The sequence below is a fragment of the Protomyctophum parallelum genome, assembly GCF_964188405.1.
Source record: "Protomyctophum parallelum genome assembly, chromosome: 12".
Classification (NCBI taxonomy): Eukaryota; Metazoa; Chordata; class Actinopteri; order Myctophiformes; family Myctophidae; genus Protomyctophum; species Protomyctophum parallelum.
In genome coordinates this window covers 43017615-43032614 of record NC_139712.1, presented here as the reverse complement: position 1 = coordinate 43032614, position 15000 = coordinate 43017615, and the positions used below count along the sequence as shown (strand labels likewise).

The window sequence follows — 15000 nt, the reverse complement described above, 5'->3', positions numbered from 1 at the left end:
CACCCTATACCCAAAACCGAACGTTAAACCTCACTGGAAGCCACAGGTTAGTTTTAACCTGCCACGGGTTAGTTTTAACCTGCCATGCATGTCGGGCCGGAGCCACGTGTTAGTTTTAATCTGCCACGGGTAGTGATATCACTGCATGGATATTAGTCTCGTCCCTCTCAATGTTAGATTATTTTCGCAATGTCCCGCCCTATATTTGCATACTGGGCCCTGGTTGGCTCGTCACCATTTCGGCCCTGAAGTCCTCCCACAATTGAGAGGGGCCAGACTTAATCTGCCTGGGGCGATATGCATTGCAAAGTCAGAAGAAGGCTGGCCAAGTTTAAACCCGCAGCACAGGTTAGTTGTAACCGACGGTGTTGTCAAAATAATGCCTGTCGTACTGTTAGTACTGTATGTCTAACCAACGTATGTAACCGCCCCATCTTCTGTCCCGTGTATACTCCATCAAGGTGCGTTGGACGGACAGCAGTGCCGCCTTCGAGAACCAGATCAGACATCTGGTCGGAGACGTGCTGCTCTCCACAGGCTTCCTGTCCTACTGCGGCCCATTTAACCAGGAGTACAGAAACATCCTGCTGCAGCTGTGGAGGAGAGAGATGAGCCAGCAGCACATACCATACAGCAATGTGAGAACTAACTAATAACCCAACACCACATACCATACAGCAATGTGATAACTAACTAATAACCCAACACCACATACCATACAGCAATGTGAGAACTAACTAATAACCCAACAACACATACCATACAGCAATGTGAGAACTAACTAATAACCCAACACCACATACCATACAGCAATGTGATAACTAACTAATAACCCAACACCACATACCATACAGCAATGTGAGAACTAACTAATAACCCAACAACACATACCATACAGCAATGTGAGAACTAACTAATAACCCAACAACACATACCATACAGCAATGTGAGAACTAACTAATAACCCAACAACACATACCATACAGCAATGTGAGAACTAACTAATAATTAATAACCCAACAACATGTGAGAACTAACTAATAACCCAACAACATACCATACAGCAATGTGAGAACTAATGACCCAGCAACATTTGACCATAATATTATAGCAATGGTAAGGTAAGGTGATTTTATTTATAGAGCGCCTTTCAAAACAGTTGTTACAAGGTGCTGTACAATAAAATAAAAGGAATAAAATAAGAACATCTCGAACAAAAATAAACCAACAATGAAATAAAAAGCAGAGCAGAAAAGACAGTACCTAGAAATAGATAAAAATAGAACAGTACATAGAAATAAACAAAAAAATGAAGCAATCACTGGAGCAAGCCAAAATGTTTTTAGCAGCTTCTGTACAGTATATATGAATTAATGACCCAGAAACATTTACCATACAGCAATGTGAGGACTAACGACCCAGAAACATTTGACCATAATATTATAGCAATGTATGAACTAATGATCCAGAAACATTATACCACATACCATAACCATCTCATTATTTAAAACAGGTTCACTGCCACCTGCTGGATGCAAATCCAACTTCTGACTGCCACGGTCTGTGGGGGGCGATTTAGAGGTTGCGCACACAGCACAGAAACGGATGTTGTGGGCGTCCATCTTGTGCTAAATAAATAGCGTCAATGCTAGCGAGCTAAAATATAGCCATCCTTGCTCTAGAAAGCACCAATGTTTCCATCTAGACCACCGGATAATCAGCAAAGACCTCCGAACATCGCGCTAATTGACCAAACCATGGAGAGCTCCGTAGATTAGGAGTTATTGAGCTTTTAGTCTGCCTGTGTAATGGGAGGTGGACGGCAGCGCGCATGCACAATCCGGTCTAGGATCGCTAAAGAAGGAAAAGGCCAACCCAAAATAATAATGAAAAAATAGAAATCAGCGATCCGGTTCTGATATCAATAATAAAGCTAATCTGACGGAGCATTCCGACAGGAGTGGAAGGTTATTACATTCCTTATGGCGGAGCATTCCGCCAAAAGTAGGGATTGTGTTAGCATTATGCTACGCTTTAGCTATTGAAAAATAGCAGATCTACAAGCTCGTAGCGCGCCACTCGGTGGCGCGCTACGAGCTTTGTTGGTCTGCTATTTTTGAAAAATCGAAGAACCACTGACATAGAAACATAGCTTTTTCAGAAAACTGTCAGGTTGTAGAAGACATTTTTATAATCTGATCTCAGGTCAGAATGGGTTAACTAAGTGAACGAGTCACTAAACAGATTGCAGTCATAATGCTGTCCTCTGACGTTGTGTCCCTCCTCCGTCAGGACGTGAACGTGTCCTCTCTCCTGGTGGACGGTCCCACGGCGTCCGTCTGGGGTCTCCAGGGTCTGCCCAACGACCAGCTGTCTGTCCAGAACGCCGTCATCGTCACCAAGGCCACCAGATACCCCCTCCTCATAGACCCCCAGGGACAGGCCAAGGCCTGGATCAACAACAAGGAGAGAGACAACCAACTACAGGTAATGAAGGACAAGGATAAGATGAGTGAAGAGAAAAGAAAAGGAGCAAATAGTGAGACATTGAGTTTGTTAATGTCTGTCTGCCTGTCTGCCTGTCTGCCTATCTGTCTGCCTGTCTGCTTGTCTGTCTGTTTGTCTGCCTGTCTGTCTGTCTGCCTGTCTGCCTGTCTGCCTGTCTGTCTGTCTGTCTGTCTGTCTGTCTGTCTGTCTGTCTGTCTGTCTGTCTGTCTGTCTGTCTGCCTGTCTGCCTGCCTGTCTGTCTGCCTGTCTGCCTGTCTGTCTGCCTGTCTGCCTGCCTGTCTGCCTGTCTGTCTGCCTCTCTGTCTGCCAGGTGACCTCTCTGAACCAGAAGTACTTCCGTTCTCACCTGGAGGACGCTCTGTCTCAGGGGCGCCCCCTGCTGTTGGAGGACGTGGGGGAGGAGCTGGACCCGGCGCTGGACAACATCCTGGACAAGAACTTCATCAAGTCTGGATCCACTTATAAGGTAACGACAACCGTCTGGAACCACTTATAAAGTAACGACAACCATCTGGATCCACTTATAAAGTAACGACAACCATCTGGATCCACTTATAAAGTAACGACAACCGTCTGGATCCACTTCTAAGGTAACGACAACCGTCTGGAACCACTTATAAGGTAAAGACAACCGTCTGGATCCACTTATAAAGTAACGACAACCATCTGGATCCACTTATAAAGTAACGACAACCGTCTGGATCCACTTATAAAGTAACGACAACCATCTGGATCCACTTCTACGGTAAAGACAACCATCTGGATCCACTTATAAGGTAGCGACAACCGTCTGGATCCACTTAACCCATTCTGACCTGAGATCAGATTCTAAAAGTGTCTTCGATTTTTCAAAAATAGCAAACCTACAAGCTCGTAGCACGCCACTCGGTGGCTCGCTATGAGCTTGTAGATCTGCTATTTTTCAATAGCGAAAGCATAACGTAATGCTAACACTAAAACGGGTTCCCGCCCAAAATGGGTTAAACGGTAAAGTCAACCGTCTGGATCCAGCGGTAACAGGATAATCACAGGTCGTGTCCAACCTAGACGGTACATGATCTAAATGTCTCAATAGAGGAGCAGGGAGACCAAATACAACCAACCCAATGGACTATATGCACAGCGGCCATTTTGGAAGGATACTTGGGGACCCTTCCCTGCTTCCTTCACGGGTATGAAGGAAGGTATGGCGGTATGAAGGCTCTGTTCCATTCTGAGCTCCAGAAATATATAGGTCTTAAAATCTATAAAAATGCCACTTTTTTTTGGAAAATGTAACTAGGTATTACTTTAATTGCAAACTAATCTCGTTAGGTTACTCCGTTATACCCCCAAAAAGGTATTCCTGTTTAACAGCGTTATTTTTAATGCCGTTATCCCCCACACTGATTGTAACATGACCCTCCCCAGGTGACGGTGGGGGATACGAGTGGAGTTAACCCTGAGGACAACTCTACAAATGTCTTCTGAATCCTGACAGTTTCCTGAAAAACCTATGTTTCTATGTCAGTCGTTCTCAAACATTTTCATGTCAAGGACCCCTAAGATTATATGTAATTGGACACCGACCCCCATCTGAAAATATGTTGTTTCACTCTGAAAGAATATATATTAAAGATTTGCAGACCTACAAGCTCATAGCGTGCCACCGAGTGGCGCGCTACGAGCTTGTAGGTCTGCTCTTTTTGAAAAATCGTGAAAATGTGGGGCAAATCCTGACGGAAAACTGTCAGTTTTCAGAAGACATTTTATACATTTCGACGTCAGGCCAAAATGGGTTAAAACACCAAAAGGGTTGAACCCGTCTTGAATGGGTTCATGTATTGTAAAAAATACTAAGGTAAATTGAAATTAAAAGAGTAAAGCTGTTTTTTTTTTTTATTACTTACTTTGCAAGCTGGAATGTATAGTTGCTCCGGCCTCTGTCCTACTGCCACCTACTGTCTGTTTATTGTATTAAACAGTGGGTGAAAAAAAAACACACCCCTTAAGACTAAACCACACCCATCAGAGGTGTGGCTTCCAGAGGTACTTGTCACACGAAAGGCTTTGAAAGGTACCTATAGATGTCAGCCTGGGTACAGACGAACAGAACGGGACTGTGAATAACACTCTCTCTCTCTAGGTGAAGGTGGGGGACAAGGAGGTGGAGGTGATGCGAGGCTTCACCCTGTACATCAGCACCAAGCTGTCCAACCCGTCCTACAGCCCCGAGGTGCACGCCAGGACGACCATGGTGGACTTCACCGTCACGCAGCGGGGGCTGGAGGACCAGCTGCTGGGACGGGTCATCCTCACAGAGAAACAGGTCATACAGTGAAGTCCCCGTATTTATGAAAGGTACATATCCACACTTTTCCTGGGCTGTGTGTGTGCTCCAGTTCCTGTCGATTTGATCCAATGAAAGCCAATGAAACTGGTCAGATGACCAATGATATCCAATGAAATCAACAGGAACTGGAGCACACACAGCCCAGGAAAAGTGCGGATAAAAGTCAGCCTGTAACAGACCAACAGAATGGGACTGTAGTCGGTACACAGCAGTGACCCACACACAGATGGGTCCCGACACGCCGGTGTTGTTTCCGTCGACTAAAACTGAGACAATTTTTTTTTCGTCTGGTTCGTAAAAATTTTTCGCTGACGGAAACTAAATGGAAACTAAATGAACACTAAGCTGGCTAAAACTAAGACTAAATATATGGACAATTTCGTCAACAGATAGAAACTAATGTTAGGAAGAGACTAGTGGACAACAGATCCAGTATAAGTAATTTTACACTTGGTTGCATGCTGAAAATAGCCGATCTACAAGCTCACAACGCTTTGCAGTGTAAAAACTGTCATTACGACGGCATCAAGGCCGCCAAAATACATTTTAGCCGACTAAATCACCTGTATAATTAGTCGACTAAAACTAGACTAACACTAAGACATTCCAGGTGACGTGACTAAAAACTAAATGAAAACTATTCAAAAGACTATGACTAAAACTAAAATCAAGCTAGCTTTCAAAAACAACACTGTTTGGGCAAACGGCGCTCTAAAAAAAATCATTAGTAAGTCCACCTATCCAGTCCGTCGCTGTGTGACTCATATCTTTCTCTCCCCCGCCCAGGAGTTGGAGTCGGAGCGAGTGCGCCTCCTGGAGGAGGTGAGCGGTAACACGAGGAGGATGGCGGAGCTGGAGGACAGCCTGTTGGTCCGTCTGACCAGCACGGAGGGCTCCCTGGTGGAGGACCAGTCTCTGATAGACGTCCTCACTGTCACCAAGAGCACCGCACAGGAGGTCAGTGTGTGTGTGTGTGTGTGTGTGTGTGTGTGTGTGTGAAATTTTTGCACCAGATGTTGTGGTGGTCAATGAAGAGAACAGATCAGTTTCCATTCTTGAAGTGGCCTGCACCTTTGATTCTACCTTAGAGGAAGCCTTTATGACCAAAGTCATTAAGTACCAGCCGCTCCTCCAGACCATCATTGAACTATAGGCTACAGGTGCAATCTACTTGTGTTTATCTTCGGCAGCCTGTAGGACACGTATACAGTTTGGTTGTGAGAGGCTTCCAGTTCCAACAACGTGGGATGCCAAAAAAAGCAGAAAAAACGGCTCGCGAAATTCTGTGCAATCTCTTCCACTATCGGCATATCCGCCAAATATGGCGAAGACGCCGTTACTTGTACCCCTGAAGGGTGTGTGGGTATTTGTCCGGGATTTGCTGATTGCACTCTGTACAGCACCTTGTAAATATTTGTGTCCTTGTATCTCTTATGTGGACGTGTGTGTGTGTGTGTGTGTGTGTGTGTGTGTGTGTGTGTGTGTGTGTGTGTGTGTGTGTGTGTGTGTGTGTGTGTGTGTGTGTGTGTGTGTGTGTGTGTGTGTGTGTGTGTGTGTGTGTGTGTGTGTGTGTGTGTGTGTGTGTGTGTGTGTGTGTGTGTGTGTGTGTGTGTGTGTGTGTGTTTTTGTGCGCGTGTATGTGGGTGGCCTGGCTGGTGTATGACTCCCGGCCTGATTTTGGCCTCCAGTCCGGCCCATGGAGTCTAGACCAAAGGGATATCCCTATGGACCGGGGAAAATGGCCCCATACGGGTGTGTAACTCGGAGAGTGTATACACACATGACATGTGTACACTCTCAGAGTTATACATACTGTAGTTAGACATATCACAGGTTATACAGAGCTAGACATTCCAATAACCTGCTTCTCGATGTGCACAGTACATCATTTTATTGATGCATCTAAACAGCAGCAGATATATGTTGAGGTATCGCGATACTTGGCACTAGAGATGTCCCGATACTGTATAGGTGATGTAAAAGTATCGGATCGGCCCTTATTTGGTCATATCGGGACATATCGGGACATCCCTACTTGGCACATTCAGAAACTAGTTTGTGCTCTTTAGATACCTCTAGGAAATTTGCAGCGTGCACATCGAAAAGCAACACAGCAGACAATAATGTGTTATATGTCTTCTTTTGTATTCCTGAACCGATTATATGACAAAGGTCTCAATGTTTCATGAATAGTTTGTTCATGAGCTGGTCCAGCCGTCTCCATTCATCACTGCCATGTATTTAATCAAAAATAGGGGGCGGCAGTGGCTCAGGGGGTAGAGTGACCGGATGGCAACCGCAAGGTTCCCATGCAGTTCAAACCCGGGCTCCCCCGCAGAGTTAGTGTTGAAGTAGCCTGGGCACCATTTCATTTAGGGTATATGATCCTGTCGGGAGCGGATGATATCGTTACGTTGTAGTAGTCGACAGGCAGGAACAACAGGCGGCGGCAACTTCCTTTTCCCTCTCAATAAAAGCTCTCGTAGCCTGCAGCTTTTATTGAGAAAAGTCGATTTGAGGGAAAAGTAAGTTGCCGCCTGTTGTTCCTGCCTGTCGTCTACAAAACAATACTACAACATGACGTAACGATATATCATCCGCTCCCGCCCGGATCACACAGACTTTTGAAACAGAGACCAGGCTTTCCTCCGAGGTGGTGGAAAGCCTGGTGAGGCGAGGTTAGTGTTGAAGAGTCCTTGAGCAAGTGAAGGTGCCTTGCATATCGTTTCCTCTGGTGTTGGTGTCTGAATGTGTGTGTGAATGGTTGAATGTAAATGCACAATCTATGTAAAAGCGCCCTGGATAAAGGTGCTATATAAATGCATTTCTATCAAACGGTGCGAGATTTGCCACAGAGAGTGTCATGGCCCGGTCACGTGAGTCCGTTTAACCCATTCTGACCAGAGATCAGATTCTAAAAATGTCTTCTACATCCTGAAAAAGCCATGTTTCTATGTCAGTCGTTCTTCGATTTTTCTAAAATAGCAGACCTACAAGCTCGTAGCGCGCCACTCGGTGGCGCGTTATTCTAGCCTTGATGGGCAGCCAATGGAGTGTGGCTAAGACCGGGGTGATGTGTGTGCTCGACGGTTGGTGTTAAAGCATAACATAATGCTGCTATTTTTCAATAGCTAAAGCATAACATAATGCTAACACCAAAAGGGCTTAAGTCATATGTTGTATAAATTGTAGGTAAGCGAGAAGCTGAGGGTCGCGGCGGACACGGAGGTGCAGATAACCCGCGCGAGGGAGGAGTACCGGCCGGTGGCCACCAGGGGCAGCATCCTGTACTTCCTGGTGGTGGAGATGTCTCTGGTCAACGTCATGTACCAGACGTCCCTCGCTCAGTTCCTGGACCTCTTTGACTCGTCTCTGCGGCGCTCCGCCAAGGCTCACCTCACCGCCAAGCGCATCGGCAACGTCATCCACTTCCTCACCTACCAGGTGAACGCAACTGGACGTCCACAGACGTTTAATTCTGGGTGCCTGCCATGCAATGGCAGAAACACAGGTTGAAATCCGCAACACATACTTCATTCTGGGTGCCTGCCATGCAATGGCAGAAACACAGGTTGAAATCCGCAACACATACTTAACTAGAAACAAAATTTCAAGAATTTTTTCTGGGTGCCTGAAGCTCGCCAAGTCTGTGCAGCATTTGAGCCACGGACCACCATTTGATGACATTTAGCCTCTCAGAAGGGTCCATTTGGTTACATGTGAGCCAGGTCTCCCCATTGACTTTCAATGAGGTATTTTGTCTTAGTTCATTGCGCATTACGTTGCCACCAACATTCTAATGCTAACATGCTAACATGCTAATACTAACATGCTAGCATGCTAACATTTTAATGCTAACATGCTAATGCTAACATGATATCATGCTAAAATGCTAACATGCTGCTAACATGCTAATGCTAACATGCTAACATGCTAATGCTATCATGCTAACATGCTAATGCTAACATGCTAATGAGAGGTGGTCAACTTCACCTTGAATCATTAACAAAGTATCAATTTCACCTGGGCTAGGGCTAGTCTATGCGAATGCAAACACTATTGAAAGTTAAAACCACACTGACTCAGTGAGAGAACGTATGTCCGAACAAATTGCTCTATCGCAAAAAGTAAACGTCAAATGCGATTTTTGTTTTCGCCGTGAGTGACCCGAGACATTGAGGTACTCCGTGTGCGATCGTGGTATTGGTACGATAGAAAACGTGGTTATGAGAGCGAGTTAAGAAATTGTGTTTGTGATGAAAAAATTGCTGACTCATTCAGGCATTTAACATGAAGTTGTATGACACATTATGATGGTACACCTGTCGCTTTCAGGGCTGTAGTTCACGTACCGTATGAATCTGGGCTGTGGTTGTGACATTGGGTGAAAGAGGACGAGTGTGGCTACAAAATTACCGAAACCCATGCGTGTAAAGTTAATATTTTGGCCGTGAGGACGATTTGTTCGGAAGAAATTCGCTACAGTCTTCACAGTGTCTTGTCCCTCTGACCCGCTCTCTCTCTGGCCGTGCGACACTCTAAGTCGAGATTTTTTCTCAGACCAAACACACTTTGAACTGCGGTAGCGGGCAAACCGTGCAACGTATTCGAATTCCGTCTGAACCACGACAAAGTCGATGGCCTCGTGTGCTGTTTGAGGTTTAAATCGTGTTTCTACGTAACAGTATGCCAGAGTAATGTGGCTCCAAAGTAACGTGTCATTTTCTGTTTTTACCCGCGTTTCCCCATTGACTTTGCATGGGGCATTTTTCGCGTTGTTTATTGCGAATTACGTCGGCACGGTAACCCAAAACAGAAAGAAAAGCACAAGCACACCATTCCCGGCCGAGCCGCACGTTTCGATGTATATATTGTGGGGCTTTGGTAAATCGTGCGGCCGGCCATAGAGGTCAAAGTTTCGCGTATTGATTACGACGACGATTAAGTATGTGTTGCGGATTTCAACCTGTGTTTCTGCCATTGCATGGCAGGCACCCAGAATTATTATCGTCAAGAAACAAAACGTTGACGTCTATGGCCGGCCGCACGGTTTACCAAAGCCTCACAATATATACATTGAAACGTGCGGCTCGGCCAGGAATGGTGTGCTTGTGCTTTTCTTTCCGTTCCGGGTTACCGTGCCGCCGTAATTCGCAATAAACGACACAAAAAATGCCCCATGCAAAGTCAATGGGTAACGCGGGTAAAAACAGAAAACGACAAGTTACTTTGGAGCCACATTACTCTGGCATACTGTTACGTAGAAACACGATTTAAACCTCAAACAGCACACGAGGCCATCGACTTTGTTGTGGTTCAGTCGGAATTCGAATACGTTGCACGGTTTGCCCGCTATCGCAGTTCAAAGTGTGTTTGGTCTGAGCAAAAACCTCGACTTAGAGTGTCGCACGCCCAGAGAGAGAGCGGGTCAGAGGGAGAAGCCAGTGTGAAGACTGTAGTGAAATTCTCCGAACAAATCGTCCTCACGGCCAAAATATTGACTTTACACGCATGGGTTTCGGTAATTTTGTAGCCACACTCGTCCTCTTTCACCCAATGTCACAACCACAGCCCAGATTCATACGGTACGTGAACTACAGCCCTGAAAGTGACAGGTGTACCATCATAATGTGTCATAACTCCATGGTAACTGCCTGAATGAGTCAGCAATTTTTTCATCACAAACACAATTTATTAACTCGCTCTTATAACCACGTTTTCTATCGTACCAATACCACGATCGCACACGGTGTACCTTAATGTCTCGGGTCACTCACGGCGAAAACAAAAATCGCATTTGACGTTTACTTTTTGCAATTTGTTCGGACATACGTTCTCTCACTGAGTCAGTGTGGTTTTAACTTTCAATAGTGTTTGCATTCGCATAGACTAGCCCTATCCCAGGTGAAATTGATACTTTGTTAATGATTCAAGGTCAAGTTGACCACCTCTCAAACACGCGCACTCCAGACATTTAGGCACGTTCAGAGGTATTTGGAAACATTCAAGACATTTGGAAAGGTTTGAGACATTTCGACACAGATACATTTAGATCAGTGGTTCCCAACCTTTTCATGATCGGGCCCACTTGGAAATCTTGTTTGGGGCCCACAATTTAGAATTTCAATTTACAGCAGACACGCTCTTAACCCATTTAGGCCTGACGTCGAAAAGTCTTCTGAAAGAATATATATATTCAAAGATTTGTGCCGCATTTTCACGATTTTTCAAAAATAGCAGACCTACAAGCTCGTACCGCTATGAGCTTGTAGATCTGCCATTTTTCAATAGCTAAAGTATAGCATAATGCTTAGTTAAAACACCAAAAGGGGTTCCCGCCATTAACCCAGAGCGACTTACAGTAAGCAAGAACAAAACATACATCAAATACATAATCAAGTAAAATAGTAATCTAGAATCATACACGTCAGCTAAGAACCTAACAGTGGAATATCTTTATAATGAAACTGTGCGTACTATTACTATACACTTTAGAGTGCTATGTCTAACCCCACCAATCTGACCACTCTGCCGAGCTAAGTGGTCAGGTGGGTGGTCACTTGCACTATCCTCACCGCCCACCAGTGGGCACTGGCTCACAGGATGGGACCCCCTGCATTAGAGGATCACGTAAAGACATTTTGCATAGACATTTGGGCACATTAGAGTCACACATTTTGACGTAAAATATATTTCCGCTCTGTCTCTCCCCTGCGGCCATTGTGTCTGTCTGTGTCTCTGTGTGTGGGCGTGCGTCTGTGTGTGCGTGCGTGCGTGTGGGGGGCGATTGCGTATGTATGTATGTATGTATGTGCGTGCGTGCGTATACAGGTGTACGGTTATACAGTCAGAGGGTTGTATGAAAACCACAAGCTTCTGTTCACTCTGCTACTGGCCCTGAAGGTGGACCTGCAGGACAGAAACATCTCCCACAGCGAGTTCCAGACCTTCATCAAAGGTCTATACCTCTCTCTTTTTAGTCTCAAATGGGGTATTTTAACCCATTCTGGTGTTTTGGTGTTAGCATAATGTCGCGCTTTAGCTATTGAAAAATAGCAGATCTACAAGGTCATAGCGTGCCACCGAGTGTCGCGCTACGAGCTTGTAGGTCTGCTATTTTTGAAAAATCAAAGAATGACTGACATTTTTAGAATCTGATCTCAGGTCGTGAAAATTTCTAATTGTGCTATACTATAAATACTATTAACACTGAGTGACTGCAGTTTCTTGACCTGAATCATCCTCTCCTCTCCTCTCCTCTCCTCTCCTCTCCTCTCCTCTCCTCTCCTCTCCTCTCCTCTCCTCTCCTCTCCTCTCCTCTCCTCTCCTCTCCAGTAACGTCTCTGCTTGATTTCACGTGTGAGTACAGGAGGAGCTTCTCTGGACCTGAACTCGGTGGAGGCCAAACCGCGACGCTGGATTCTGGATCTGACGTGGCTGAACCTGGTCCAGCTGTCCAGCCTGCCTCCATTCACACAGCTACTGGTCCAGGTACATCACTCTATAGCCGTGCTTCTCAAAGTGGCCACTTTAACGGGAACCCCTTTTGGCGTTTTAACTATAAGCATCATGTTGTACTTCAGCTATTGAAAAATAGCAGATCTACAAGCTCATGGCGCGCCACAAAGTGGCGCGCTACGAGCTTGTAGGTCTGCTATTTTTGAAAAATCGTGAAAATGCGGCACAAATCTTTGAATATATATTCTTTCAGAAGACTTTTTTTTTTCATTTCGACGTCAGGCCTAAATGGGTTGTGTGTGTGTGTGTGTGTGTGTGTGTGTGTGTGTGTGTGTGTGTGTGTGTGTGTGTGTGTGTGTGTGTGTGTGTGTGTGTGTGTGTGTGTGTGTGTGTGTGTGTGTGTGTGTGCGCGTGCACGTGCTTGCGTGGGTTACAGGTGAGCCGTAATGAGCGTTCATGGAAGGCGTGGTTTGACCAGCCTGCACCAGAGGATGCCCCAGTGCCTGATGGGTATCAGGAGATCCTGGACAGCTTCAGGAAACTGCTTCTCATCCGTAGCTGGTGTCCTGATAGAACCATCGCTCAGGTGTGTGTGTGTGTGACTGATAGAACCATCGCTCAGGTGTGTGTGTGACTGATAGAACCATCGCTCAGGTGTGTGTGTGACTGATAGAACCATCGCTCAGGTGTGTGCATGGTCTTGCCGTCTGGACCCACACTATCCGTTTCTTTCAATCGCCTGTATCTCCTATTCCTTGTCCCAGATGGCATTTTTGGTCAAAACAGCGTTTCTTTGACGGCACAGAGCCGACGCTGTGTAGCTTGTTATGCTTTAGCTATTGAAAAATAGCAGCATTATGTTATGCTTTAACCAACACCAACCGTCGAGCACACACATCACCCCGGTCTTAGCCACACTCCGTAGCTTGAATCCGGTCTGGATTCAGATTGTCAACAAGGCTGGCCCAGCTCCGTGTAGTTTCCAAATTTAGGTCTACTGCGAAATGACCGGAAATGGCGGCTTTTCAAAATAAGAGCTCAAATTTAAAAAAATGCTGGCGTGAATTAGGTCCTAATTTTTCAATAAATGATAGCAGTAAATGGGTTAAGAGTCCATTTGGTTCCATTTGCTACACTCTCAGGACTCGGTTTCCCCTCACACGGAACCCAGAGGGGGGCTCATACCCCACTTTAACTACCAACTATACCACATTAATAGCAACTTGCGTCCGTGCGTGCATTTTTCTCCAGGCAAGGCGGTACATCTCCGACTGTTTGGGTCAGCGGTATGCGGAGGGCTCGGTTCTGGACCTGGACAGCATGTGGTGTGAGAGCAGCCCCAGAACTCCTCTGGTCTGCCTGCTGTCCATGGGCTCAGACCCCACCGAGGACATAGAGAGACTGGCCAAGGGGAAGGTACTGTAACTGTACTGTACTGTATGCCCTCACACACTGTACCGTACCATGATACCGCTATGATAAAAAACATGTTAATGTCATGTTAAAACCACGCTAAAAGTTGACGAGCCCTCTGAAGGCCGAAGCTCATTCGTTTTCCTCTCCGACTGCTTCTGCGGCTTATTACTTTTTAATGTATTATTATTATGATTTTTTAGATTCCCTTTTATTCTACCCATATTTTCACCCAGTGTCTTATCTAATGTAATCCTGGACTGTACACTCCCTCCGCCAACCCGGGGAGAGCAACGGACTGACCTCATGCTTCCTTCAATTCATGAGGAGCCGCTTCTTTTCAACTGACATCATTTCAGTGTGTGTGACCGTCGTCTTACCTCTGTCCCGCCACCAGGGGGTGTCCTGCAGGCCCATCTCCATGGGGCAGGGCCAGGAGGTGCACGCTCGCAGGCTATTGGCTCACAGCATGACGGACGGCGGCTGGCTCCTCCTGCAGAACTGTCACCTGGGGCTCAACTTCCTGGACGAGCTCCTGGAGACGGTCGCCACGGCGACCGCCGATGGCGTCCACGAGGGTTTCCGGGTGTGGCTGACGACCGACGTGCACCCAAGGTAACCGTGGCGACGGGGTGAGCAGAGGTATCCCCACCTCTTCTGTGTCGGGGCCTACTTAACACTCACATGACTGGAGTAAGGTCAGGTAACACGAACAGACAGAGATGGTATATTATATCTAATTTAATATTTAGACTAGAAAAAGTGCCCCTCGGGTCACAGGTCTCCTCCAGGGCAGGTCAGGTTGTGGCCTCCTGGTGTGAAAAAGGGTGCAATTTCTTCTCACGCCTTGGATGGCAATTGGATGATTTGAGGCATTTTGTTCCAAAAATGTGTTTTGCAAAAGTCCACCTGTTGGTGGCGCTATAACAGGCCAATGTGAAAAAGGTGGGATTTATATGCTAGTAGGAACGTCTGTGAAAGATTTCACATAAATTGCACGCTGCGTTCATGATTTGAGGCGTTTTGTTCAAAATCCTGCAAACTTTGAAAACCAATGTTAGCCAATCAGGATGTAATATGAAATATCGGACAGATCCGTTTTGAACAAATTAATATAGAGATATTGTGTAACGATTTGCATGATTTTTGGACAAAATATGGGGGAGTAATATAAAAAAATGTGTTTTACAAAAATCGGCCTCCTGGTGGCACTATAACAGGCTGTTCTGGAAAATTTGGCGCCGAGGTTCATCGTTGGCATCCAGGGAGTGTGTGCATAATTTGGCATC

The 15000-nt window shown here is 45.9% G+C and overlaps 1 protein-coding gene across 1 annotated transcript in view; it reads left to right on the top strand.

Annotated features, from left to right (window-relative positions):
* Window positions 1-15000, top strand: part of dnah5l (dynein, axonemal, heavy chain 5 like) — a gene marked incomplete at both ends in the record, with an annotated part of 158706 nt that overhangs the window by 127769 nt on the left and 15937 nt on the right. The window contains 11 exons of the mRNA XM_083777797.1: window positions 462-638; window positions 2293-2487; window positions 2819-2974; window positions 4634-4816; window positions 5627-5797; window positions 8033-8284; window positions 11672-11798; window positions 12210-12331; window positions 12735-12884; window positions 13550-13714; window positions 14109-14326. Coding sequence (XP_083633923.1) covers window positions 462-638; window positions 2293-2487; window positions 2819-2974; window positions 4634-4816; window positions 5627-5797; window positions 8033-8284; window positions 11672-11798; window positions 12210-12331; window positions 12735-12884; window positions 13550-13714; window positions 14109-14326 — 1916 coding nt within the window. The remainder of the gene's footprint in view (window positions 1-461; window positions 639-2292; window positions 2488-2818; window positions 2975-4633; window positions 4817-5626; window positions 5798-8032; window positions 8285-11671; window positions 11799-12209; window positions 12332-12734; window positions 12885-13549; window positions 13715-14108; window positions 14327-15000) is intronic.